This window comes from Pelmatolapia mariae, linkage group LG18 (assembly GCF_036321145.2).
Source record: "Pelmatolapia mariae isolate MD_Pm_ZW linkage group LG18, Pm_UMD_F_2, whole genome shotgun sequence".
In the NCBI taxonomy this organism is placed as follows: Eukaryota; Metazoa; Chordata; class Actinopteri; order Cichliformes; family Cichlidae; genus Pelmatolapia; species Pelmatolapia mariae.
Window position 1 is genome coordinate 32,620,222 of NC_086243.1, and position 27,519 is coordinate 32,647,740.

General features: G+C 40.9%; 1 protein-coding gene across 2 annotated transcripts in view; it reads right to left on the reverse strand.

Annotated features, from left to right (window-relative positions):
• Positions 1-7,823: 7,823 nt before the first annotated feature.
• Positions 7,824-27,519, reverse strand: part of adcy8 (adenylate cyclase 8 (brain)) — a 133,903-nt gene continuing 114,207 nt past the window's right edge. For both annotated transcript variants that reach the window (XM_063462077.1, XM_063462076.1), the window contains 5 exons: positions 27,030-27,188; positions 17,446-17,592; positions 14,332-14,424; positions 13,623-13,737; positions 7,824-12,936 (listed from right to left, as the gene is read on the reverse strand). In XM_063462077.1, coding sequence (XP_063318147.1) covers positions 12,437-12,936; positions 13,623-13,737; positions 14,332-14,424; positions 17,446-17,592; positions 27,030-27,188 — 1,014 coding nt within the window. In that variant the 3' untranslated portion in view covers positions 7,824-12,436. The remainder of the gene's footprint in view (positions 12,937-13,622; positions 13,738-14,331; positions 14,425-17,445; positions 17,593-27,029; positions 27,189-27,519) is intronic.

The following is a 27,519-nucleotide window of genomic DNA, read 5'->3' on the forward strand; positions in this document are numbered from 1 at the left end:
ATAAACTGTTCAGACTACTACCATCAGGAAGGAGGTTCTGCAGCATCCGGTCCCGTACCAGCAGACTGAGAGACAGCTTTTTCCATCAGGCCATCAGACTGCTGAACACTTCATAGACACCTCACCCTCACTACTGGAACTTCAACATTATGCACTCCATACTGTATATAAATACCACTGTTTTGCACATACCAACCTCTGTATATTATATATCTTATTTTATTGTTTACTTTATTTCATTTGTAAAACATGTATATACATACTATATACACACTCAAACACACACACGTAGAAAAACATATTTAGTATACACATTCAGTAATGTATATACCTTTACATATTGTACATATATTTATTACTTTTTAGATTAGCCATTTTTATATTTTGCTTGTTTTACATTATTGTATTTTGCACAACTCTGTTGCTTGTGAAGCTCGCACACAAGAATTTCACTCACATGTACTGTACCAGTGTACCTGCACATGTGATGTGACAATAAAAGTGATTTGATTTGATTTGATTTGAGATCATGAATTGGATAGAAAATGGATGGATATAACTTAGCTGCATGTAATAAACATAACAATCATCTTTGCACTGCATTCAGCCAGTGTTACTGAGGACCAGAAACACGTGGGGCTCAGTAATAGCCCACCTCAGTGCTCCACGCATCGAGCGGTCCTTCCATCCTGATAGCTGGAGGCGACTCTGATTGGAAAAGGAAAAGTTTCACTGCAGAGAAATCAATGAGAAAATAAATCCACCATTCACTTAAAATACTTTCTTGATTAGTTTGTCTCTGTTGCTGGCTTCAGGTCTTATTGTAATAAGACAACAAGGTGATTATTTTATAAACTGATGTCCTCACACCTTACAGGGGATGCTTTAGAGCAGGGGTGAAGAACTCCAGGCCTCGAGGGCCGGTGTCCTGCAGGTTTTAGATCTCATCCTGGGTCAACACACCTAAATCAAATGATTAGTTCATTACCAGGCCTCTGGAGAACTTCAAGACATGTTGAGGAGGTAATTTAGCCATTTAGATCAGCTGTGCTGGATCAAGGACACATCTAAAACCTGCAGGAGTTCTCCACCCCTGCTTTAGAGCAAGCATGTCATTTGGCTGATAAGTCTCCACCCTAACAAACCTTGTTCCTCTGTTTCACTCAGAAACACTAAGGCTACGTTCACACTGCATGTCGTAATGCTCAATTCCGATTTTTTGATCAAATCCGATTGTCTGGTTGTTCACACTACAAATAAAATGTGACAGCAAACGCGCTGTAGTGTGAACGGTTCACGGCCCTCAAAGCAGCCTGCATGTGCAAAAGAAGACGTCACACACAACGCGCTCTGTTTACGGAAGTAAAAATGGCGGCTACAGAGCCCAAAACACGGTCAAGCTCATAAAACGGGCAGGTGACTCGACCACGTCCGCTTTGTTTGTTTACATCTTCAGCTTCTTTGAACTTGGCTGTGAGGCTGTGCGCCCTCGTTCAACCATTTCTTTGGCAATGCACTCAAACACAGCCCGGTTACGATACGACCAATGTTCCCTCTAATTTTTCATGTGTCTGAGCGAACACACAAACTCCCTGAGCGGTCACTTGGACCACTGTGAGCAACAGCAGACATGTGCACTGTGGTCACGCCAGCATCGAATCCATCCAAGTTACATGGTTTATTAAAATAATCAAATTACAGCATTTACATTTATGTTAGACTACTTTTAATTAACTACTTTAGCCCACTTACAATGAAAATTTAAAAAAAATCTTGTTCATGACCTGTGTAGTATGTTAACACTATTGGAAGTAAAAATAACTTGAACTCCAATTTTGAAAACACAACTTTCTTTCTTTTTTTTTAAATAAAGCTCTGACTTGTATTATGAGTCTGTGGTCTGGGAGAGAGTCTGTAGCTCTCTGTCTGCAAAATACAGTATATAATGACCAATGCTGGGCAATTAATTATATAGTTACTTCTTTAAAAAAGTAACAGAGTTATGCAAACAACAACGTTTTTTGCAACTGTTTACCTAAAAATGCAGCAAGTGTTTTTTTAAATAAACATTTCAAACTATTTACAGAACAATCAGCTGTTCTGCATCAAATTTGATGCCACACAAATTATTTGTGCCACTCCAAAAATAATTTCTGTCCACTATGAGATAAAGGAGAACAACAGCCTGATACCTGCAGGCCTGACAACAGGAGATGTATCACTCCTGTAACACCTGTAACATTCAGCAGTCGCCTCATTGTTCTGACACACACAACAAAACTATTGACTACACTACACACTAACTACACAAGATTTGCGCTAAACGTTGCAAATCTCTCACATCTCAAAACACCGCCGTCACTCCTAAAACTCCCCCCTTCCTAAACAACTAAATGCCATGTTGCCATATCATTTTTTGATTGGTCGACATGGTACATTTTTCGACCGAAAGGCTGGGGTATTTTGGTGTTGTTTTTGCTCACAGGTGGAGAGTGCTTTCGAGCCTTTTTCCTTATAAAACGCCGTTTTTACCGTTTCTTCCCGCAGTAAATATAAACAACGATAGTATTCAGGAAGAAAACCAAACATTGCAGATATTTTTATCATAACTCTGGTTTTACGTGTCCTATCAACGCAACTTCAAATGCATACTCCAAATGCGCCGTCGATTTCCCCAAATATCAAGCGTGGTCCCGTGCACGCTTCGTGGTCCCATATATCCCACAATTCATAGCGCAGCGGTGGGTGTGGATAATTTTGCCGCAAAATACGGCAGAAGGGAGCGGCCGAAGAGTGAACTGGCAAAAGTAAGTACTGAATATTATGTCACTTATTTATGTGCGAATGTTGAATAATGAAGAACATTAAAACATTACTGTTGGCCACATGTCGGCAAAGTTATGTGACATTAGTGATGTTTGTACTAACTTGGTTTTAAAGTCTTTACTTTCAAATATACGCCATTCGACCTTAATCTTACAGAGAATGTGATGATTTTATGGATAATTAAAGTCAGTCATATATCCACAAACACAACAAGCTGAAAGTCAGTGATGCTGCTCGCTTTGCAGTCCTGAATATCACGGCACAAGCAGGATTCACTGCACTGTTAATGTTAGCTATGTTATATTGCTGCCTCTGTTCGGTGGTGTCGAGCCAAACGGACTTTAACGTGTGTTTGAACGAGCTGACGGTTCACTCGTTAAGCTGAAAGAAAGATGCTTTAATCACAGGAGTCACACATGTGTCCACTGGACCATCTGGGAACTCTTCTTGTTTAGCACTCGTAATAACACAAACACTAAATCCTCCTTCTCTTGTGCTGTTTTGTAGCAGTGTATACACCTGAGACTGTCACCTGTCTGTCTGTCCTGCACTCTCTCTCTTTTTCTTTCTCTCTGATTGTGGAATAAAAGTATGAACATGTATTTATAAGTTACACTTGTGTTTGAATCCTGCAGCTTATCACACATTTGATTTCCATGTGTGACAACTGCAAGTGTCCAGAGTGAGGACAGACTGAGGGACCCACTGCTGCACATCATCTGTGAGGCTTTGCACCCCTGATGATCCAGGACAAACTCAGCAGTGTGTGAGGAAGAGGAGGAGGAAGAGCCAGCAGCAGCTGACAGATGGAGAGAATAGACAGACTGTTCCCTGTTTGTGAAGGACTGCTAGGAAAGTTTAAAATAACTAATTGTCTGTCCTGAATCAGTCTTATTAGGTAATGTTCAAATAATGTTATCATTCCAGTGTTTTCAGTGTGGGAGAAAGTACTCAGGGCCTTCAAGTTACACACTATGAAAGGCAGCAACAAGTTTAATGTTCAGAAACCTAAAGTATGTATCAGCAGCAGAATGGAGCTAAAAATAAATGTTTGTTTCAGTTCTATGAAGCTTTGAGTATTTTGGATTAGTAGCACTGCTGTGTTTGTTGCATCATATTGCTGTAATTGTTTATATGCTTTATATATTCTGAGCTAAGTTGATCTATAGTGTTACATCATATTCTATAAGGATGTTATGTGTTTGTTTACTTTCTGCCCAGTTTGACCCATTTAGCAGAAGTCAGCCTGTTTAAGGCTCTGATATCTATTCTGTATGACTTAAAGCAGTTATGACATGGTCTGATTTTCTCACCCAATAAAGGAATATTTAATATATCAGTCTACTCTTCATTCTATCAGAAACAGTTATCACAGCTCGTACATTTTCTTTTTACACATATATGTAAGCATTGAGCCAAATGTAATAATGCCAACATATTAAACGAACAATATTTGTCTCTTATATATAATACATCTATATATACACTGTCAAAGGTACTTGTCTTTGAGTGAAGATTTAAGGTGATAGGACATATAAATAACTGCAACTTTAATCTTTGACCCAGAGATCAAGCTCACTGCTGTTATATATATATATATATATATATATATATATATATATATATATATATATATATATATATTATATATATATATATATATATGTGTGTGTGTGTGTGTGTGTGTGTGTGTACCATAATAATCTGACAATACATATAATATTGGCCATATTATATTTACATTACCACAGTGAGATGATTTTAGTCTTATGAACAACATTAGCTGATTGTTATTTACTAACTAATATTGAAATGACTTCAGTACAGAAATGAAGCCCAACAATCATGTTTTACAGTCCTGTGGTCTCAGCCTCAGATACTCAACTAATCAAAGTGATGTCATGACAAAAATGTAGGACCAACAGAACATTTTTTCTCCTTCATTTCTGTCACACAAAGCTGTATGACACGTTTCTCGCGGTTAGTATCATGGTTGCTAGGCAACCTGAACAGCGCGACGAAGGCTAGACCGTCCCATTTCACAAGCCTCTCACTTCCGCACTTCCCGTACTTATAGTACGCACCGTCCGTAGTACGCGTAGTGTGCGTACTTCAAGCGTGCATACCCTGAATTGGGACACAGCCAAGGACGCTGTCATAGCCTGCCAGCGACATTGATTAGCTGCATATATACGAATGTGAATCGCATCATTGGCTGGACTATGGGATAAGGTGGCATCGTTCTAATCCCATACGGGAGCAGCCAGTCACTTACTGACTAACACTGCAAAACAGAATTGTTAAAGTATTAATTTTAATTTCAATTCAGGTTTGATTTTTTTTTGTGCGCAACGCAGATTTTCTGTGCGCAGAGACCGTGCCAGCAGTGCGCAATTGTGCACGTGCGCAGCTTAGCGGGAACATTGGATACGACCCTTCAAGTTTAGCTTGAATAGAATTGTCTCCCCATATGCTAATCAAGTCCAAAACCTCAGCTTCTGTCCATTGGCTCGCTCCGTCTCCAGTTTCCGCCTCCATGCTTTCTCGTTTGTCTTCTCCGGGGCTGATAATTGGCGTCTGTCTTCTGTCAGTGATGTAAAAGACGGATTTAATGCAACATGACCATTCAAACAGCAGTCGCTTTCTAAAACATCAGATATGTATCGGATTCGGTACCACACATGAAAGTGACCCAGGTCGGATTTGAAAATATCGGATTTGTGCTGTTCAAACTGTCATACCAGGATCGGATATGGGGCGCATAGGGTCAAAAAAGTCAGATTTGATGCACCTGCAGTGTGAACGTAGCCTTAGATGGTGATGGTTTGAAAGCTCAGTTTTAGCCTTTGCAGTCCAACCCAATATTGGGTTGTGGAATCCTGTAGTCAAGCTAGCTATGTCTGTCTTTTATGTACAGCGTATGCTTAAAGGATGAATTTCTTTTTCAAAAGTTTAATTAATGGTTTTAGGAAAAATCATAGATTTTTTTAAATGTAGGTTTTTTTAAACTTCAGTTATATAAATGCACTTCAAACTCCAGTTTCAAGTCCTGACTGGTTTCTTGTTCCTCACATATCAGCAGGGAGGAATGAGGAAGAAAGAGATGAAATCTTTCTGCAGCCACACAATCAGCAAGTGTGTGTTTAAGGCTGATTCAGTCTGCCCGGGTGTATACCGCCATCAAGTGGATGTTCCTGCAAACTGCAGGATGCCTGTGATTTGTTCCTAAACCCATTTCCACCACTGTTTTCACAGGATTGTGTATGTGCACAGACACCGTCAGAGTTTTCTTTAGTTAGCAGTCTGCTCCTTCACATTCATGTCCGATATCAGAACTCATTTATTCACAAGAAAATCGTGTGTTACGCAAATGAAGATTAACACATGGGGAATAATCTTCAATATCCTCAAATTACACCAAAGACGATAAATCTGATATGTCTCTGTATACCAGCTCCTTGATGGCACTCGTCTGGATCCAGGGACTAAATACAGGACTGATTGTTGCATGTGGAGGACATTTTTGGATGAAAGCAGACCGCTTCTTTTTACCCACTCATTTATTTGTTTCTTGTTACACTTGAATACAGGACAGCACAAAGCCACAAACATGTGCAGGCTCAGCGCTGTCACGGTAGGAGGTGAAAGATGAGGGTGAAAGCTTGCGGAGGTAGAAGAGGGCAACACAGCGGCAGGTGGGAAAGGGCTTCTATAAATCCACAGAGATGGTTGGAAAATGAGGAACAGGTGAGTGAGTGGGTGTGGTGAGTCAGCTGAATCTTGATTAGCTAACAAGCTGAGCTAATGGGATCACTGAAAACACCTTCTTACTTATCAGTGTGCTGAGATTTCTGTCCCAGAGCCACTTTGTCTTTAACATTTCCTACATTTTGGGGGGCATTTTGTGAGTGTGCAGGCCTTTGGACAGTGTCTTTTTGAAGACTTTCATTCTCCCTGCTACAGTAAAACATCAAAGAGCTGCTCTTACATCCTGTTGGTGTTTGGTATTTGTGTTAAAACGGGAACAGTAAAGCATCCTTCCTGTGTCTGAACAGAGCAGATGATCAGCTCTGATTCAGATCATCGACCATCAGCTGAGCTCAGCCGGGGTCCAGATGGTTTGGGATTGTGCAGCAGGTGTCTGGCTTCACTTCCAACTTCTTCACTTCACGCTTGTCAGATGTGAAGAGAAGGAAGAATTCATCAAAACCTTTTTAATCAAGAAGATAAAAAGATGTGGAAATGGAATCAGATACTTTTTAACCTGCCTGTTCTTCTGGAGACACACTGAATGCCGTCTCTTTTAAATAACATCAGCATTCAAAAGATGGGACGGGTCTCACAAAGACACTTCAGGGTTAGAATAATACAGCTTACACTTTTACAAAAATAAATAGCAACTGGTTGATATTACAAAAAATAAGACACCTCACACTGGAACACTGGAACTTTAAAGAAAATAGAACACAAGCCCACAAAGTAACGTAAAATGAGATTAGTTCCTTCCTATTTTCTCCTCCTGATGGAGAGACGATCCAGTCTAACTCCTGCCTTTAAGTCAGGTTAATTAATTAGTTAATCCTAAAGGCTGGCAATAAGACGACAATCAAACCTTAAATTTATTCAGATCGTTTTAATAAAATGCATCATCTGTAATTATAGAGTGCTTTTCTAAACCCACATTACAAAGTACTTCACAGAAGAAAACGACCTCGTAACACACAGATGTTGTTATGAATTACATGATGGTGTTGTGGTCTTTCCTTTCAGAAATGATAGTTTGGTGTATCCTCTGCTAAGAGGTGACACAGGAAGGACTGAAGCACTTTTCATTCAACCAGCTACATCATAGGAAGTTACACAGAAACCTCTGAGACATTTCCCTCAGTTAGAAATACTGAATACTAATGACTCGATGACAATCACTGACTAACCTTTGTGCTTTCTTTGTGCAACGAATGTAGACATATGTCTGAAGTGCACTTGGTTTAACTAATCCTCAGTCAAAGCTCATCTGTGTAAAAACCAGATGTTGATAAATAATCAGCACCACAAACCTTTGGAATTCTACTTTCATTTTAGGGTGTATCTAAACCTGCCTCTTATGGGAAGCCATGGAAACGGGACAAAAAGGCAACCAGACACATGGTTTGTATAAAAAATTAGACCCCTTTTTATTGTGTTCTCATATATAAAAGAAATACAAAAAAGAAACATCGACACCGGGCGAGGGTCAGAGCAGGGCAGGGTTTTTAGGCAGGGATGGGTTGGGAGTCAGGTGACATGAAAAAGGGGAAATGACAGGAGGAACATCAGACAGTCCGAGGGGATCGGTCAAACGGATATCGAACGGGTGAGGGTGGATGAGTCTCCCTCCCTCCTTCCTTCCCACCTCAACCACAACCAACTCCTACTCTTCTCCTTCTCCTCCAAAGAGAACTTTCAGTTCTTCAAACATGCATCAAAAGCGGAGATGTTCAGGAGCCAGAAATGATCTCACTGGTTGAGTTAACCCAAAGTGGGAGGGGCCAGAGATTTTCTTTTTCTGAGCACATTTGGGCTACCTGGTAAACCTAGAACGATGAAAAGAAGTCACTGTGGTGAAAACATGTAAGTGACTTTCATTCATTTTTACATGACATTCATGATGTTGAAAGGTCAGCAGGCTCGTTCACCACAGCCTGAATATAATCCAGTTAGCCTCAATGCTAATGCTCAATGCTTTAGCATTGAGCAAGAGCCTCAATGCTAATTCCAATAATCACCTCAGAGATTAGCAAGCTTTTTCCACCTCTCTTTGGCTGCAGATCTGTGAACCTCTTGGTTGCGCGCCTGCTTTTCTGTGTACATTCAGTGTTTCGCACCAAAATGCGTTGTGTTTATCCTGAAGATCTGAAAAACTTTGAGTGCCCTTTATTCCTCTTTAAAACACTGGCAAAGTTTTAAAGCCAAGTGCATCTGAAAAATATAACGGAGCTAATATACCAAAAACTGCAATTCCTCTAATGACCACTCGAGGCTGTCTTCAAAGGTGAGTCAGTCTCCATACAGGAAAAATCAGCACATTTACATGTTTACAACCTGGTTTAAAAAAAAGAAAAGAAGGAAAAAAAGATTTCCACCTTTATAGTATACATTTTTATAGTTTAATAATTTAAATTATTAGTATAGATTTACTTTAATGGCTGGCCTAGTTTATCTGGTGACTTTTTTTTAAAGCTTTTTTTCATCCCTTCGACACCATTCTTGTTTTGAGTGGACAAACCCTTATTTTGAAAATTCAGCTGTAGCTAACCAGCTAGCAATCGGCCTGCTCACATCTCGTGTTTCCCGTGCTGGAAGACTCACTGGACAGGTTTCTGTTGAAAGACTTTTGTCTTGCAGTCAGGCTGACTCGAACCAGCGCTCCACTGCAGCTGGCGATGGCAGTGATGGAGTCTTTCTTGTGATCTGGAAAGCTGCTGTGAGCTACGGGGTCGCCTTTACCAGGACCTGCAGCAGGGGAACGATTCATGTACCCAGTTCAGTGAAGCTGCAAACTGTAAAATTTAACTCATTACTAGGGGTATGACCAGACTTGTTAACAAGTCAAACTACAGTACAGCCATTGGATGCTAACCAGGCTACAGTAGCTTCTGTTCGATTGAAACTTTCCACCCTGCATTCTTCACATCCAAACATCGTCATATCTGGCTTTTAAAAAATAAAAACAGATGTTGATGAAAGCTAAACTTCAGAATTAACAAACCACTGGGTGACACTCTGGTAGCTACGCCAGTCCTCTATTTACAATCAAAGTTGGAAGCTTGCAGAGTGCACATTTGCTGCAGAGCTTATTCTTTGGGGGTCAGGGCTTTTCTTCGTGCATAACTGTCACATGTAGACCAGTATGAGAGTGTAAAGCCTTCAGCAGGTATTACATAACCTGAAAAGGTGAATTTACTAAGTAGGGTTAGGTGATATAGTTTCAAAATTTCATTGACATTTTAAGAAAATCTGCAACTTTTGACGTTATAGGGAATAAAATGCTGAATGTTGAGCGTTGAGGTGACTGTTGCTGTGATTTGGCACTATATAAATAAAATTGAATTGAATTGAATGTTGCTGCAAGCAGCAGTATTTATAGGTGTAAGTAAACAAACGAGCTGCTGTCACTGATGACTTGCTACCAGATGTTGCTGCTAGCACAGATGCTAGCAGCAGCGTTTTAGTGCAATAGTAGTGCCAGAATAAGTCAAACCTAAGCACAAAAGTAGTCTAGGTCATGTGTTCCCTGGAAATTTTAATCCATCCATCCATCTTCTTCTGCTTATCCGGAGCTGAATCGTGGGGGCAGCATCCTTAGCAAAGAAGCCCAGACCTCCCTCTCCGCGGCCACCTCTGCCAGCTTATCCGGGGGAAACCCAAAGGCCGCCTCCCAGTGGCACATGCCCCAACCACCTCAACTGGCTCCTTTCGATGTGGAGGAGCAGCGGCTCTACTCTGAGCCCCTCCCGGATCGCTGAACTTCTCACCCTTGTACTTCTGAGGGGGTCACCCTTGAAAGATCCAAGGGTGACCCCCTCAGAAGTACAAGACCAAGGGAACAGTTCACCCTGCCAGAGATAGGGTTACCGGGGCCTCTCCCTGGAGCCAGGGGGGTGTTCGAGGGCGAGCATCTGGTGGCCGGGCCTTAGTCCATGGGGCCCGGCCGGGCACAGCCCAAAAAAGGGACATGGGCCTATCCTCCTGCAGGCCCACCACCCGCAGGAGGCGCCGTAGGGGTTTAGTGCAATGTGTGCCGGGCACCGTCCAGGAGCGAAGGCCCTGGCAGACTGATCCTCGACTACCAAGACTAGCAATTGTGACATTAAAAATTTTAAATCAAAGCAAATGCTCAACACTTTAGTTAAACAACAACTAAAGTAAGTCCACCTGGTAAGTGGAGCCACACAGTATTTCCCATATAAAACTCAAACATATTTTCTACACTGGATGTTGTAGTTTTAGTCAAGCTTTTAAACCAGTTCAGTAACTTCCATCCATTTTCTCTTCCTGTCATATAAAGTGTATCTAGCAAGTGCTCCAGTGACACTCACTCACACGTCATCAGCTGAGTAGCATCCTCTCCTTCATAGCCTGGTTGTGATGGATGGTGTGATTTTTCCTCACGTGGTGAAGCAAGTTTGTTGTTTCCACCTTTAGCAGGAACTGGGATTTTTTGCAAATATTTTGCTGTAACATTATTGGTACTTTGTAAAGTAATGTGCTTTGTTGGCCATTGTGCGGTTCTCGCCCTCAGACATACCTGGGCTTGTTTCATTACTGCACACTCTGGGTACCGTAAAAGAATGGCGTTGCTATAGCAATGATGCAGTGACATGATATTTATATATCACATGAAAATTTATAGCGGACAAGATGATACCGAGCAGCCCCATCAGTAAGACTCGTACACAGACGAGCCTAGACTTCGTGACCGCTCACATAGTGCAGTTTGCTTTGTAACCATTTCAAAGGCTTTAACCACATTTGTCAATGAACTAAGCAATACCTCGTTCTGATTCATCTTCTTTAGGGTTTCCACCAGTGTACTCCAGGCCTTGAATTGACGCCAGTTCAGCCGCTAAGTAAGCTAATGTGTCTTACTAGTCTGCCTCTGTTTATCATTTTTCTACATCTTAACTATGACAAAGTTTAAAAGAACAGCTGCTCAGTTAATATAAGTTTGCTAATGTTCACAGCAGGTTAATTCAGTCATCGCTGTATTGGAATGAAGTCTGGATCTGGTGCTCTCCTGCTTTTACAGCTGCATTGTGTGATATAAATGTGTAGAGGGGCAAAAATCATGACATAGTGAACTCAAAGTGCTCGCAGTGACATCACTACTAAAATTCAGACCCATCCAAACTCAGTGCAACAAATTTAACACCTTTAAAATGTGCATGAAATAATTTTTAACTTCTCTGAAGGGTGGATGTTGGAGGAGAATATCAGAAACTTCACTGACCACACCTGCTGTATCCTGGTTGACCTGTTCTCCTTGATATTACGTGGTGTTGCATGACAAATGGAATGTATTTATATTTTATGGTATTTATTTGCATCTCCTGAAAGACTATTTCAGATTAAAATAAGGAAAAACTGCTTTCATCTCAGTTTACTTAAAACAAGCTCCTCATTGAAGTTTTCCAACCAGTAACACTAAAGATTAAACTAGTAGTAGATTTAAACCTTAACGAGCCGTGTTCAGTTTAGTTTAGCACTGAAGCCTATCCTTCTTGTTCACTCTTGGTGCATTTTTTGATTTCTGGGAGATAAGATGACATTCCTGATTTGAATCCTGCCCACGTAGCTCTTATTAACAGGTTGGGGTTTTTTTTTTGTCCAGTTCAGAAAACAGCCTTTATTCAGTACAACATAAACTTACAATTCAGGACCTGAAAGCAGCTTAAACGGCAACAGCTCCTCAAGGACTTTTGTTTTTTGTGGGGTTTTTTTGCGAACATGTTAGAAAGAAATGTTCTTTAGCTCCGCCCACTTAGGTTTAACTCAACCACGGGCACTATTTCTGGCTGACGAGCAGCCCTGCCTCTGAGAGATCTGAGGAACTGAAACTCCAGTCTGCTCTTCAGGACAGCTCAGTTTTATCAGCTGCTTCAGCGTGATGGCCCCCTCCCACCTCGGAGCCACCGTGTGCTAACAACGTCCTCCGGTTGTAGTGGTGGTGGCCCTTCATGATGCCCGAGTTGTTGTTCTCGTTGAGGATTTGCTTTTGCTTCTGCCGGTTGAGCGACTGCACCAGGCCAAGCACCACGGCCGCCAGCGAGTACTGGCCGGTGATTTTGCGGGGCTGCAGGATGAGCGGGTTGGGCTGCACGCGGCCCAGCAAGAAGTGCGTTCGGATCTTGCCCTCCTGCTCACTGATGCCCTTCACGTAGATCTCGCCGCGGTACTCGAAAGCAAAGCCGCGCTCCTTCAGGATCAGGTAGGTCTCCTCGGGAACCTGGATCTTGCCGCTCACGCCGGTGCTGTCCATCCGGCTGGCCAGATTCACCGTCTTCCCCCAGATGTCGTACTGAGGCTTCTTGGCACCGATCACGCCTGCCACCACCGAGCCATGAGTCATACCTGCCAAAAACACACAGGACCAGCTGTTAGGGGCTGATAACTTCTTGCTTTTGGTTTCATTTTTAATGATGCAAATCTGGATGTGCTAAAAACTGCAGTTCCTTAAAAGGCCACTTGAGACTCCAAAAGTCAGTGAATCTCCAACTAAACATCCAGCTGTGCGTTTTGTTGTTTTCTCATTTTATTTTGCAGTGATTAGCATCTGACTCTTTGTGTACTTGTTGTTCTGCACTTAAGGACTGAAAGAACCTGAAGAAGTCTGCCGTTGCAATCTGCACTCCTCGATGTTAAGTTTGACTTGAGACAGCTGATCTTTGCTTTTTATTGTCAGAAAGTATATGAAGTCATTTGAAAAACAAGGTAAAACTAAGTACACCCCTACTGCTTCTATAGGAAACAATTCAACCAGTTGCTTTTTCTCAGTTTCATGGATTTCAGGTTGATGCAGTGACATACTGAGAACATTATTTTCTGTGCTGCAGCCACATTAAAAGGTAAAAATGCTTTTTGTTTGCTTTTACTTCTTTCACCTGCACTGCAGAAACTACTACCCACATGTCCTCACACAGCGTTCTGTTGTTTGTCATTGAAAATAAAAACTGAGTCCACTCCACTCTGAGTGTTTAGACTGAGATGAACTCCACAAAATGTTACCAACTTTACTCTTTCGTCATCAAAGCTCTTACCGATCCTCAGCTCAAAGTTGTTGAAGGAGTGCTTGTTAATCTCTTGGATGCTCTCGTTGAGGGCGATGGCGAAGTCTGCCAACGCACACAGGTGACCCCATTTATCTTCACATTGCTGTGGGAGTGAGAGCAGAAGGGTCTGAGTCAGCTGAACATCAGGACCAGCTGGAGGGCAGGCGCATCAGAGATGAACTGTGTCAGAAAACTCTTTTCACTGGCGTGGATACTGAAGCCTTCACTCAAGGTTTTAGGCACACGATCTAATGCTTCCACTTGAACAGATGCGACTGGCTGGGATCTGTCATTATTTTTATTTATTAGTTTAATTACTTCCACACAGCCTGAAAAGTCCTCTGATATTTTCTAGTACTTCTGCCTCAAAATACCAAATTACAAGAGGCAAAATAGTTCACATGTGGTACTGACTCCAGCCATGCTGCAAAACCTTGATCAAACAACCAATTTTCAGCAAAGTTACACTTAACTAGCTAACAGATGGCGCTCTTAGTGTGAGGATCCGAACCAGCATGTTTGGAGAAATGAAACGTCAGAATGTCAGAAATCAGATTCATTAAATCTTCGTACCGATGTCTCAGTGTTTTGAGAAATTATTTTTAAAACCACTTGATTACCTTTTATTTTCATTTAATGTATACAAATTATTTTGTTCATGTAAAGTAAATAAAACAGCCGGCCCCAAGGGTCTCACCTGTTTTTCTGGTGACAGACCAGAGACGGCCATGTAGGTGCTGCCAATCGTCTTGATCTTCTCGATGTCCTGAAATCGGTCCTCACCCAGCAGCTGCAAAGTCAGAGAGACACTTTGAACATTTGTGTTTGCTTTCTTGTTCTTGCAAATATTTTATTTCCGAAGCCACAACAAGTGAAGAGGCTCCAGCTCTGTTAATCCTTCCGTCTGCCACCGCCTGTCATGGATAATGGAGTTTGGGCTCCGTGATGTTTTTTCTCCCAGGAACCTTTTTCGGGGACATAATCATTCATGTCACTGGTTAAATTGAATTAAAAAACTGAACGGAACATCACTGTGTTTCTGCTTTTGCACTATGTGAAGATTAGTTGAGTAAATTACTAAGCTGATGTGGCAACAGCTATTTCTTTATAATGATGTAGCAACCAGGTTTCCTCCTCACTCTGTCAGCCTCTGTCTTTGTCAGAGCTGCTCATGGCTGGTAAACACACAAATCCTCAGCAGGCAGCATTTCATCAAAGTCGATACCTATTCCAGCTTTCTCATTTTGTTTTCCATGGCTTTCCATGCCACTCTACTTTCTGGCAAGTAGCAGTATTTGTTTGCATATTGCAATACTAAATAAAACCACAAATTACAACAAGATTTGAGACATGACTAAATAAAGCACAACATGTCACCAAACATGAAATGCTCTCCACAGACACAGCGGTTAAAACGAGATTTTAAACCAAGTGTTGGGGAGTAACAGAATACACGTACCAGCGTTACGTATTTAAAATACAAAATATGAGTAACTTTATTCTGTTACAGTTACCGTTTAAATAGGTGATAATTAGAATTCAGTTACTTTGTTGAAATAAATGGATTACACAGCGGTCTTTTCCTGTTTCATATATTAGGCTATCCCCGCTCTAATTTTGTTAATTCCATGCGTTACCAGAAACCCAAACAAAACACGCAATAAGAGGCTCTAATGTAAACGTCCTGTTAATGTTGGTGGCGTCAGTTACACAACGGACCCAGAGCCAGCAGTGCACGGGCAGGAATGCTTTTCTTACTTGGAAATTCCGACACCACTTCACATTTAAAGAAGAAAGAAATCTGACCGTGCAATGCAAACTCTGTTTTCCAGCAACCAAGCTGCTCTCAGCGTCAAAAGACTCCACCTCCAACCTAAAGAAACATCTGGAAATAAGTTCTTTTTTAAAAACTAATGTTAGCTTACTGCAGCTACTTTGTTTTAGTTGTGGTAGCTACCTGGGTTATGTGCCACTTCATTATCTTCGATGTACTATGATGTACTAGACTGCAGACTGTTAGACTTCATGGTTAGCATTAACAACCTGCTAGCTGCAAATAATCATGTGCAGTTCTGAAAGCAGTGTATGAACTAACCTCAGCTAATGCCAGCTAGCAATGTTAGCTTGGTGGTGATTAGCCTTCAGTAATAGTAATAAATCACACAGCAATAGTACATTCATGTAGTTGTAAAAAGCATGATAATATATCAAGTAATCCAAAGTATTTAGAATACGTTACATTGAGTAACTTAACAGAATACATTACAAACTACATTTTGGGCCATGTATTCTGTAATCTGTAGTGCAAAACATTTTAAAAGTAACCTTCCCAACACTGTATATGGATAATTTATCACTATTTATCACTATGAATTTGGGTGTGTCTGGGAGATGATTCAGGTAAGCATTTGTACTGCTTGGAGCCATCGCCGGCTGTCACTCAGAGAAGCTTCATTAAAGAGAGTTAAAATGGATAATATGCCACTGGAGTTGGTTGTAACTGAACCCTGAATAATCCAGTAACTTGTTTGCTTGACTCTGTAAGCCTTATAAGAAAAATCTCTGGATATATGATGCAATAAGCCAAAAAAAAAAAAAAGAAGCTTACATCAATCCAAATCTGACTTATATTTCCTTTCTGAAAGGTTCCTTGTTGTGGTTGTCTATCAGAGTTTAAACAACCAGTGTGAACAAAGAAGTATCTAAACCAGGGAAAATGAAAACAGTCTAAAGATTAAGCTGATTAAGATTCTGATGGTGGGAACACACAAGTTCCTGTGGATGGAAACAGTGGAAAAGAACAAAAACAAAAATGTGGATTTGCTTCTTGCTCAGTTTTCCTGACATGACAGCAAACAAAGAGGTTCTCTTTGCAGTCAGCTGATATAAAACTATCATCGTTTTTACAGGAATCTGTTTCTTTTAAACCACAACTCATCGTTGTATCATTGTCTGCTGTGGAAAACAGTCAGACTGATGCATAAATCTTACTCACTTCTTTGCTAATTGTCCCCTAAAACGAAGCCATTTATTCTGATCTTGTCATCTGCAGTATGAGCCCCTCTGCCGTGGGCTCATACTGCAAGGTCTGTTCTTGTTTTGAGGGAAAGTGAGTGAGGAGTGTGGCCCGAGGCAGCAGAGAGCGCAGCTGGTGTCTGTCTGTCTCTGCTCTTATTAGGAGACTTTGACATTTTCTGTCAGAGACTTCGTTCAGAGGCTTGATCAGGGCCACGAGTTCCTGTAGACTTCAACTCTGTCCACAGGGAACCAAAAAGTGCAAAGTTTTGGGAAACTTCTGCAAGCATGCTAACTCACACTGAATCTGACGCATGGAGACTTATTGAGCAGCTCTTTTATCAACTGGTTTCTTCTCATTTAAAGGTTCCTTCTTGCTGTTGCAACAAGGTAACTGTTTCTACAGTTCTGCTTTGGTGGATCAGTCGCAGTAATTCTGTACTTCAGCCTGTTTTGAACTCGTGTAGAAAGTCTGGAGCAGCTGCAACGGAAGCTTAAAAATCCTCCCTGTATCATGAAAGCTAAATCAATACAGGATGAGAGCTAATATCTGGGTTCATATCAGTGGAACCCATAAGCTTTTGTGTATGTGGTGTTTCTGTCTGAAATCAGTGCTTGTTGATAACCTGTGCATGTATGTGAGTGTGCTCGTTGTTTCTGGCTTCGGATTAACCCGCTGTGAAGTGATCTGCTTTTCATGAAAAACAGAAGATGCTGACATCAGAGACGGTCCTCTGCATGTTTAAAATGTTTGTCTGAAGCAGAAGTGGGCGCACTTCAAAATCTGCAGTCTCACCTCATCAAAGTCAGCGATGATTTCATTGAGGAGCCTCAGGCACTCGACTCCTTGGTTGTTCATCTCGGTCTGGGAGTAGAAGTCAGCAAAGCCTGGGATGGAGGCAAACATCACGCCCACGGCATCGTAGGACTGCGAGTACAGCTCCTGTGGGTAAACACGTCATGAGTGAGCTCACGGTGTCACGTTTTCTTGAATCAAAAACAAGATAACTTCATTCAGTCACTTGTTTTGTGTCTCTATGGATACTGCAGAACCAAGCATTGGTCAACTTGGCCACGCATTCAAACAATCGTCTGGCTGATAGCTGACAATATAGCACCAGGTCAACAGGCTAGATTTACTGGTAGATCATTGCTTTACTTTCCAGAGAATTGAGTGAAACTTTACACAAGACAAATGTGACACTGCCCCACTTTCATCCCCTCTGAATTTCTTCCAGAAAATGAAAACAGAAATTAAACTTTGGCGTTGGGCACTCCACTTGTAATATCTAAGGGAAGACACTAACAGAGAACTGTAATAGAACAGAGTGTGTGCTCCAGGTTATAGTCCGCTTTTTAGCTCTCTCAAGAACACTTTAGTTAAAGTTCAAGCTGAGAGGCAGAAACATCAGGAGAGAGGGAGTCACAGAAAGAACAGAACAGGCATCAGTGACGACAGATATGACAGCGACAAAGTCAAAGGGACTGAGGGGAGGTTGGTTGCAAAGTGGCTTGCAGAGGCAAAAGCAACGTGTAGTTTAAATAGTGTGACATGTGCAACATTTTCCAATGAAGATAACGACTCATCAGCTGATTTGAACCAGCTTGATCTGTGCGGTTTGTGGAGCTGAATAATTGCAGTTAATAGTATTGGGGGCTTCTCTCACTTCATGGTGATGTGACGGTAGATGGTGATGTTCTGGAGGTCTCAGTTCTTCCTGGATTGTCTTGGACCATCAAAATAAACTAAGAGGATACACGTCATATAAAACTTGTGCCGTTGTTTGAATGGATGATGTTGGATTATGACACTTTCTCAGATCTGCACTGAGCTCCTTGCATTTTTCCAATAGTCTCTGTGTTGGTGAGTGCTCTCAAATAAAGCCTTTCTATGTTTCCACAGAGCAGCTGTCAGCTGTAGTCAATCAAATCCCTGACAGGAAGTTTGGAGGTAAAACACTTTTTGGAGCTTTCAGCATCAATGAATTATTAATCAAAGTGGATGAATTTGGGTGGGTTTGTTTGAAGAAAAAAACGATTTAAAACATGTGCACCGAAAAGCCCGCACAGCAGCAGTCATTACCTTATAGTTTTGTGCATTATACAGTCCTCATCACTAGGGGGCACTGTTGATACGTGACCGCGCGGGCGGCGTGCTGACAAGCAGTAGCATGTCCTCACACGCAGTCACTCTTTGTGCCAATTTGGAGGCATTTTAATGATGAGCTAGAAAACATAACGTCTGTCCAGAGTTCAACATTTGGAGGTAATAATTCAGGAGAAGCTGGGTGACTCTCTCTGTCTGTTATCATTTTAATGTAATTACACACTTATAAAAATAAGCCTTTGACTTTATTGTGAAATCATACAAGCTTAATGAGCTCAGTCAAATGTCAGCGCTTCAAAGTGGAACTCAGTAAAAGTCGAACTAATTTAATTGCTCGGTTATTCCCGGTGCCTTTTCAGGCCAGCCGGAGCTCCGAGGTTTATTTGGGCTTTACTTTTTCCTGCAAACTAAGCCTCCTTAACATACTTCAGGAGGAGTTTTCTAATACTAAATAGAAAGATGGGTGACTAAAGGCAGTAATGCTCCACCATCAACACTCCTCATCACCTCCAATTAAGTATTCAGTTCACTTTAGTACTTAAATTGGATCATGCATCTGTGATCTGAAGAAAAAAAGACCTTTCTCATCCCATTGAGCAATTTTTTAATTAGATTAAATAAAGAAATAAAAATCTTGATGAGGGTTAAGAATAATAAAATGTATGAGAGCTAAACTGGAATGTAAAACACAAACACAGAGCACAGGGCTACAACCGCTGAGTTTGGGGCTGAGGATGATGCTTACGGGCTGTGACAGCAACTCTGACATCATATTTTATACTGTGCATCTCTGGGCGTTTACAGAGGTTTGGGTGATGCACATACATCATAATGTTTTGGATTAGAATAACCTATATTTAGCCAAGTTATGTCAAACCCTGAAGAAATGAAATTTAATTATTTCAGCACAACATGTACATTTCAGCGCGGTGTACTGTGGAGCCAGTTCGACAGAGACGGGCTTTCTTTAGCTTTTTTAACAATCCCTAAAATCCCAGGCAGAGATGGTGGCGATCACATAAGTGAACCTCAATGTTCTTTATTAACCACGTTTTCTGCTTTGAGGTGTGTGGAATTTCATATAGCTGGGGGGCAATGCTTGCATCATTTCTGTCTTCGATGGAGAGCACTGCCTCAGTAAATCATTCAATCATGTAAATTTACAAGTTGATATCTTTCACTTCATCCTCACTTTGCTCTCAGTGCTGTTTACTTCTAAACTTTACACAATACTCAGGAAGACCATTCACGCCTGACGTTGTATTCTCGGTGGACACTCACGTTGAGCCCAACATATTCATGTCTGTAAAGAACATTAACATTAAAACAGGCTTTAGCGGTGACCATCAGTGTTATGCATTTTGATTTGTCCCTTTCCTGATGCTGCAGTCATCATTTACTTCGAATTGTGCTAAAAATAAAAATAATAAAATAATAACATATCAAATGATTTGCTGTGGGTTCGTGTATGCATTTAGCATTGCACCATCACTCTCTCACACAAATATGGTGACTTATGCCTCCAAAGTACAGACAAAAAACCCCAAATAAAAATGTTAACATTGATTTAAAGCAGAGAGATGTTCCGTCTATCTACAGTTTGTTGTTTGATTATCTCATCGTGATGATCAGCTTAGAATCAAGGTTCCAGGAACCAAGTTCTGCGCGAGCTATAGAGCTGATGTTGATCCGAAACTGTCTTTTATGATTCCTTGAAGTCAGATGCAGTAGTTTCTGAGATTACCGCTGTCACACAGAAAGGCCTCCAGGCAAAAGAATTCCAAGCACTAAGAACTTGGAGGGCAGCATGCGGTTAGCCGCATGCTTTAGGACAAGTGCTGGCTGCCCTGGCACTGATGCAGCATGTCTGCTGCCATGATGACATTTTAGTCTAAAAACAGGGGCAGAGATGTTATTTAAGACCATCATTTTCTTCTCCCCTTTTTCCTTTGCCAAAAATATTTGGATCAACCAATCAGTTAGCTTGATGCACAAGTGTCTGTAACAAACAAGAGTCTATGAAAGCACCGTTAACATGACATTGGTAGTGTTGAAGCAGCAAACCTTTGTTTCTACAGATATGTTTTTCTGTCTTTCCTTGAAGTCACATTTATTCATTTTTCCACTTACTTCCACCTACTCACTTTCCACTCCATTTCCACTTGGGTCATTATGAAATTTGGCATGAGTTTAATGTTCCAACGCTGACAGTTTTACACTCGAAACGCTTCGAAGACGTTCAAAAACACGTCATAATTTGCGTGACAGCTCTCAGTGTGTTTCCAGCCACTCTGCTTTCAAACACTTTGTTGCATTTCAATCATTCACTTCAACTTTGCTTTGGGATCCTTTTGATTCCATATGATTTTCCTCTAAATGTTTCAAAATAAAAGCTTTACTAGAAAACACAGAATGGTTGCTGTGCATTGAAACACAACATAGTTTTGTTATGAAGAACATGTTGAGTTTGTGTTAACAGACCTTTGTACAAAAGCAGAGGTCCTAACAGTAAAACTGTTTTATGACCACTTAAGCTTATCAAACAGAAGAATTCAGAAATGATCCATGAAGTGACAAGAATAAGAAACTAAAAATGTGACGTCAAAATAAAAACTTGACTGAAGCTGTTACTGAACAACAGTTTAACAGATTAAATTCTGCTGAAGTGCCATTCAGTAAGCGACTGAAACACTCAGAAATAAAATCTTCAAAAAAACAAAGCTACCTGGTGGAATAAATGATGCTGAGTTTTAATTGATTCCAAAGATCATCAAAACCTCCTCAGGGGTGTGGGAGCCTATTAATAACCCAGTGCTCTGGTATCTAAATCACAGAACAACAAACATCCTGATTAATAATGCAACAAGTGATTAGAAGTCAAACTATTCTAATGGATGCATTTTTAATCGTGTCCTTTTTAATTAGAAGCAGAATGATATCGGCTCTCCTCTCCTGACATTCATAATTCATAGGTTGCTCGACCTTTGTTTGGAAGGCAAAGGAACATTGGAGATTTGATAATCAAGGAGGCAAGAGAGGACAATACAGCAATTTGACAGGACTAGTGATAACGGGTGTGTTTGCGGACCGGTGGCATCGAGTATTACTGAGCTGGTGAAGGAGAGTGACGAAGAATGGACGACTGGAAGAAAAACAGCATCAAGAAGCTGTTTTGTTGTCTCCTCTTCCTGCACTTTAAGCAAAAACACAGATAACCTTAACGTAATAATCTCTGATCGATATATCAACACAGTGGCTTTATCATAAGGGATAGTGTTCAAGTTAAAAAGTGTCAAAGGGAAAAGGAGGGGATTGCGCTGTTTCAATGACTTCGGGGTTACGTTTCAGCTCAATCAAACTTTTTCAGTATCTACAAATTAGACATTTTATGCATGGGTCTATCCCCGATCTTAACGCTAAACCTAAAAATCATATTCTCTGTTATCTTTTTTGGTCAACCAACCTCTAAACATCTGATTTCCCGGTTCGCCAAAGTTTTTGTTATTCCGGTTGGGCCAGTGAACTGGGTTCTTCAATTTCACATCCAACTAGACTGCACCCTGGCCATCTTTGGCTCCTCTGATAGGCTACTTCCATCTCACCAAAGGAAACACGGGGATAGGGACGATTGCTGCAAAGAGGCAAGTCTTACAAGAATGGAAATCCCCATCACCTCCTTGTTCCAAAAAGATTTGTTGCTGCAAAGGGAAGTCTCTCAGCAGTTCTCATGGCATCTGGAAACCTCTCCTGGACTTGCAAGATGGGCCATAATCTTGAGAACTTCTTCCTGCCACTGTATGCTTGATGTCTGCTTATCAAGGTAATTTTTGCTATTAATCCTTTATATAACATCTCTCCACCCATTGATTTTCTTTCATTGTGTGTATTTGATTCTTTGTATAAAATATATTTTTTAAAAAGTGTCAAAGGAACACTGAAATGCTTTGCTCTGGCTCAGAGCTGATTAACAACATTCAGGTAGAACAGTTAGTTTAAGGACTGAACTTTTTAATCAACATGAGGATTTGATTTCATTTGTTCTGCACAGCTGATGATCACTTCCAAGAAAAATGAAGCCAACAATGGAGTCCCAAAAGCTGCAGTTCCTCCTGTGGCCACTCAAATGGTAAATGGACTGATTCTTATAGATCCCTTTTCTACTCTCCTAGAGTACTCAAAGCGCTCTATACAACATGCCACATTCACACAAGAACTGTCTTCTACCATTCACACACATTCACACTCCGATGGATGCATTGCAGAGCAACTTGGGGTTAAGGATATTTGGCATGCAGACTAGGGGATCCAGGGATTGAACCACCAACCTTCCAATCAGCAGTTGACTCTATCACTAACTCTGCCTCCTGAGCTACAGCCACCCCACTTGAAGCTGGCTTCATTTTGCCCAACATGTTTACAGCCCGATACAGTAAAAAAAACACACAAAAAAAACAACCAACAATCTCGATCTCTTTGGATAGTTTCCCCTTTTATAATAACTGTGATGATGGTTAATTATTTATAACTCATCCAACTGGATAGTGGACTTGGGGGCATGGCTGCTTTGACTGACAACTGTCCAGATGCGTGCAGCTGTACCCGCTCACTGTCTTGGCCTGGCTTCACCTTGGCTCATTAAACTGGATCTCACCGCTGTGTTTGTGGTGTTTGTGCTGTTGGTGCTTTTTGGAGGATTTTTCATAACTAATGTTGAGTTGTTTTTTGCTACAGACCATGTGGCAGGTTTGTGCTTTCGTTTCAGTGACTGAAATTCTATTGTTTTATTAGATTGTCACTTATGTATCACTAATTTCCTAATAAATAAGTCTGTGTTTGTGCGAGTGCCAATTCATGATCAAATTAACCGGTTTACATCCTCTACAGCTAAATTTCTCCTTTGTGATGATGCAGTGATCTTTAACTCACCTGTTTGGATTTTGTGAAAGTTTAAAGTAAGCAGCGTGGCCTCTGACAGGCATGCAGACAGCAGCTGCTGCAGCTGCCTGTAAGCTTCACCTGCACTGAAAGTCACTGAAAGCATTTTTACTGGCATTATCTTTCTAATCATACGACCTGCTGTGTGATACAAATCTTGAGTTAAATTCTGTTAGTTTGTTACTAATGAGTATTTAGTGGTAAGTCCTAGTGTAAATTTGTGCTCTCATTTTATCTTCTCTTGGGGACAATTAAAAGCACCAGAAGAACAGCGGCAGCGATAAGGTGAACAAAAAGTGACTGTGAAAAGTTTAATTCTCTGCAGAGTTGGGGCAGCTGAGTCACCGCTGTGCCAGAGACACAAATCAATGTGTGCTGACAGACAGACAACATGTTATTAAAATCAAATCGAATGCATGGGTTGAAAAAAAAAAGGTCTCCAAAGATTTCCGGCTGAATGAACCGCCCCACCAATTCTCTCTCACTTTGTAAAGTCTTTGAAAAGCAATTACACTGCCTTTTCTTTTCTCTGCAGGCAGCAAGACCGAGACTCGGCGAACGAACTGTAATGAACACAGGGGACTCATTTTTCAGCAGGTCTGTGGTGAAAAAAATGAGGCGAAGCGTGCAGAGGAGGCGCTGCTTTATAAAACCACTAAATATTGAGTCAGTCCAATGTTCAGATGTGACCTATCGTTTGCTGACAGGTTACTGAAAACATTAATCTTTCGAGTTGTCAGTGGCCTAAAAAAACAACCAGTGTCTACTTCATCATTCCTGAAGGTAATAACAGGCTGTGATTCACAAATGCTAGCTGAGAGAACTGAGATCTGGAAATGGTACTTTACTCTGAATCAAGATTTCGACTTTATTTTGAAGAGAAGAATAAAATTTGACAACAATACAACGACCCAAAACGTCTGCTACAAGCATCCACCCTACAATCAGATTCAGCCTGCATCCTAATAACTGTAACCGTGCAGTTATATTAAGAAATTATAACTCATTTTAAGTGAGACCACTTTTAGTTTGACCCCCCCCCCCAAATATGTTGTTAATATAATACTGAGAAAGAGGAACAGGAAAAAAACATAGTGTATATAAAAGACAGACGTCGTGTCTGAAACCTGCATTCTTTGTCATGACCAGTATGACTGCTCTGACTGCAAAAACAAAGTGCCCGTCAAGAGCTTAGATCTGTGACCAGAGCACCCACTTACAGGAAGCCACAGTCACACAGGGCCAGAGACTGGGCGCTGATCCCTCTGGCGATTTGTTGCTAGCATATTCCCAGACACCAACCAGCTAGCCAATGAAAATTTGACTACCGTTATTTAGCAGTTGCTGATATCACAAAGGTTTTGGTTTACTGGAGGGAGGCTGACCCGTTAATTGTACCTAATCTTAATGAACACCACATATTATTCATATAGATTTTTCCCATACTGGCTTCTCTTCATTGGCTCCCTGTTAAATCCAGCATTGAGATAAAAATCCCTCTCATCACAAGCAAAGTCTTGAATATCAGACCCCATCTTATCTTAATGACCTTAATAGATTTTAAACAAAGACATTCTATTTGAGCACTTTGCTCTCACACTGCAGGCTTACTTGTTGTTCCTACAGTATTTAAAAATAGAATGGGAGGCAGAGCCTTCAGCTTTCAGGCCCCTCTTCTATGGAACCAGCTCCCAGTTTGGATTTGGGAGACAGACACCCTCTGTACTTTTAAGATTAGGCTTAAAAGTAGGTCTCTCTTGGAAATGATTTTTTTAATCTCAATAAGATTTTTTACCTGGATAAATAAAGGACTAATAATAAAAAATAAATAAATAAAATAAAATGTTCCTTTTTAGCTTACTTCCTGTTAAAAAGGAGTTTTTCCTTTCCACTGTCGCCAAGTGCTTGCTCATAGGGAATCATTTGATTGTTGGGGTTTTGCCTTTATTATATTGCCTTATATAAACCACCTTGATGCAACTGTTGTTGTAATTTGGCTCTATATGAATAAAACTGAATTGTACTGAATTGTGTAAGATATGGCTCACAGTTGAGACAAAAATAGTTTAAAGTGGGATGTGCTTCATGATGTGACTGATAAGTTGTTAGCCAGTGAGCTTCCAGTGTCCTTCGGTTTCTTAGTCAGATCAACTCATCATGTCTGGTTTTAAAGGACCAAGAGAGCAATACAAATCAGTGTTTACCTTTAATAAGATGGTAAAATGAGTGGTCAGAGGTTTGACCTATGAAGCAGGATTAAGAATATGGGTTAACCCTTGGTTTTCTGTGCTACAGAGGATCACATCTTACAGGGATATGGACCTTCGTCCAGTTTTCTAGTAGTGTTTAAAATTTCTGTGTTTCTCTGACGAGCATCACTATTAAATAAATAGATTCTAAGACACAACCTTTTACTGTTGGCTGTAAACAATTTTACAACAATTCTGTTTTTAAGCATTAAACAAGGACATTTGTTCTTTAGTTACCTTAGGTTACCTCATGTTAAATTTGCACTTTAATATTAGGACCAAGCCTACATTTAAACTCTGTTTTTATATTAGTTCTTCATTGCTCTCAGACTGCTAAACACCAAAAGACCTGCTGCTGAAAGAATAAAACCTAAATCTGTCTTTCAAACATTAATTTAATCAAATACTCAATTACAATCGTTAGATTCTCCTGTGTCTCAGTAGTAGAACTGTGATACTGACAATTCTGTTAACTTACACAGTTTCCTTCCTGTCTTCAGAAATACTAGGTTTCATTAATGCAGCACGTCTTTTCCAGTATTAATGACACACACGGTCATACTGTGATTTTCCTCTCACACACTCACGCTGCTGCTTCGTCTACACCGACTGTGCTGCTTTCCGTCTGTATTGAATCTTTTCCCATCTCATAGTTTTGTCTTCTTTTTAATATCAGCCACTCTGCTGCCAGTACACTCCATGTCTGTGATTGGTCGAGCACTGCCAGTGCCGCCCCTCGCAGGTGAATGCACAGGCATTAAGTTGATAACCAGACTGCTCGTGTGACTGCTTGCCCTGATAGCCGATGTTGGGGTACACGAATCCAGACAACAGATCCCCTCAGCATGCTGCACTCATTTCACATTGCAGACAGACAGAAATCTCTATTATTTTAATGGTTTTTTCTCAACAACGTCAAAGCAGTGCCTCTCAATTTTTCATATTTCAATTTGATGTGTATTTGTGACGAAATGACTCAAAGAACTTTTCCCCACCTCCAGATCCAGATCGACTCAATCGCTTTTTTGCTAAAAACCAACATAACCACTCATATAACCACTTTTGATGCGAGCGGGTTATTGCACAGACCTCGTTGTCCCGGTCCTTCTCTAGGAAGTGTCGGGCCACGTGGCTGGGTAGGATGTTCCTCAGCATGTTCTCGTTGTGTTCTCGCAGCTCCTTCATCTCGTTGATCTCCTCCTTGGCCTGGACACGCCACAGGAAGTCCAGGCGTGCTGTGTACTCCAACTGAAGACAGAAAAATGAAGGCAGAACACCTCAGATCAGTAACTGTCACGAATCAGAAACCTTAGTTCGGAGTGCCACTGTGTGCTCTAGCACCAGTGGATGCTTGCACTCGTATAATTCATTGAGGCTACTAAACAAATCATTCGGATGAGTTATTAATGTGCTTTTTAATCATTCATGCCATTGTGGCTGTTTGCAGATTAAACACTTCATCTGTTTCATGTGCAGAGAAGATCTTCTCTGGCCCGACATAATTCCACTGTACTTTGTGCATATACCAGCTCAAACATCCAGTGTATGAGATCTGATATCAGTAAACCATTTTGATGTA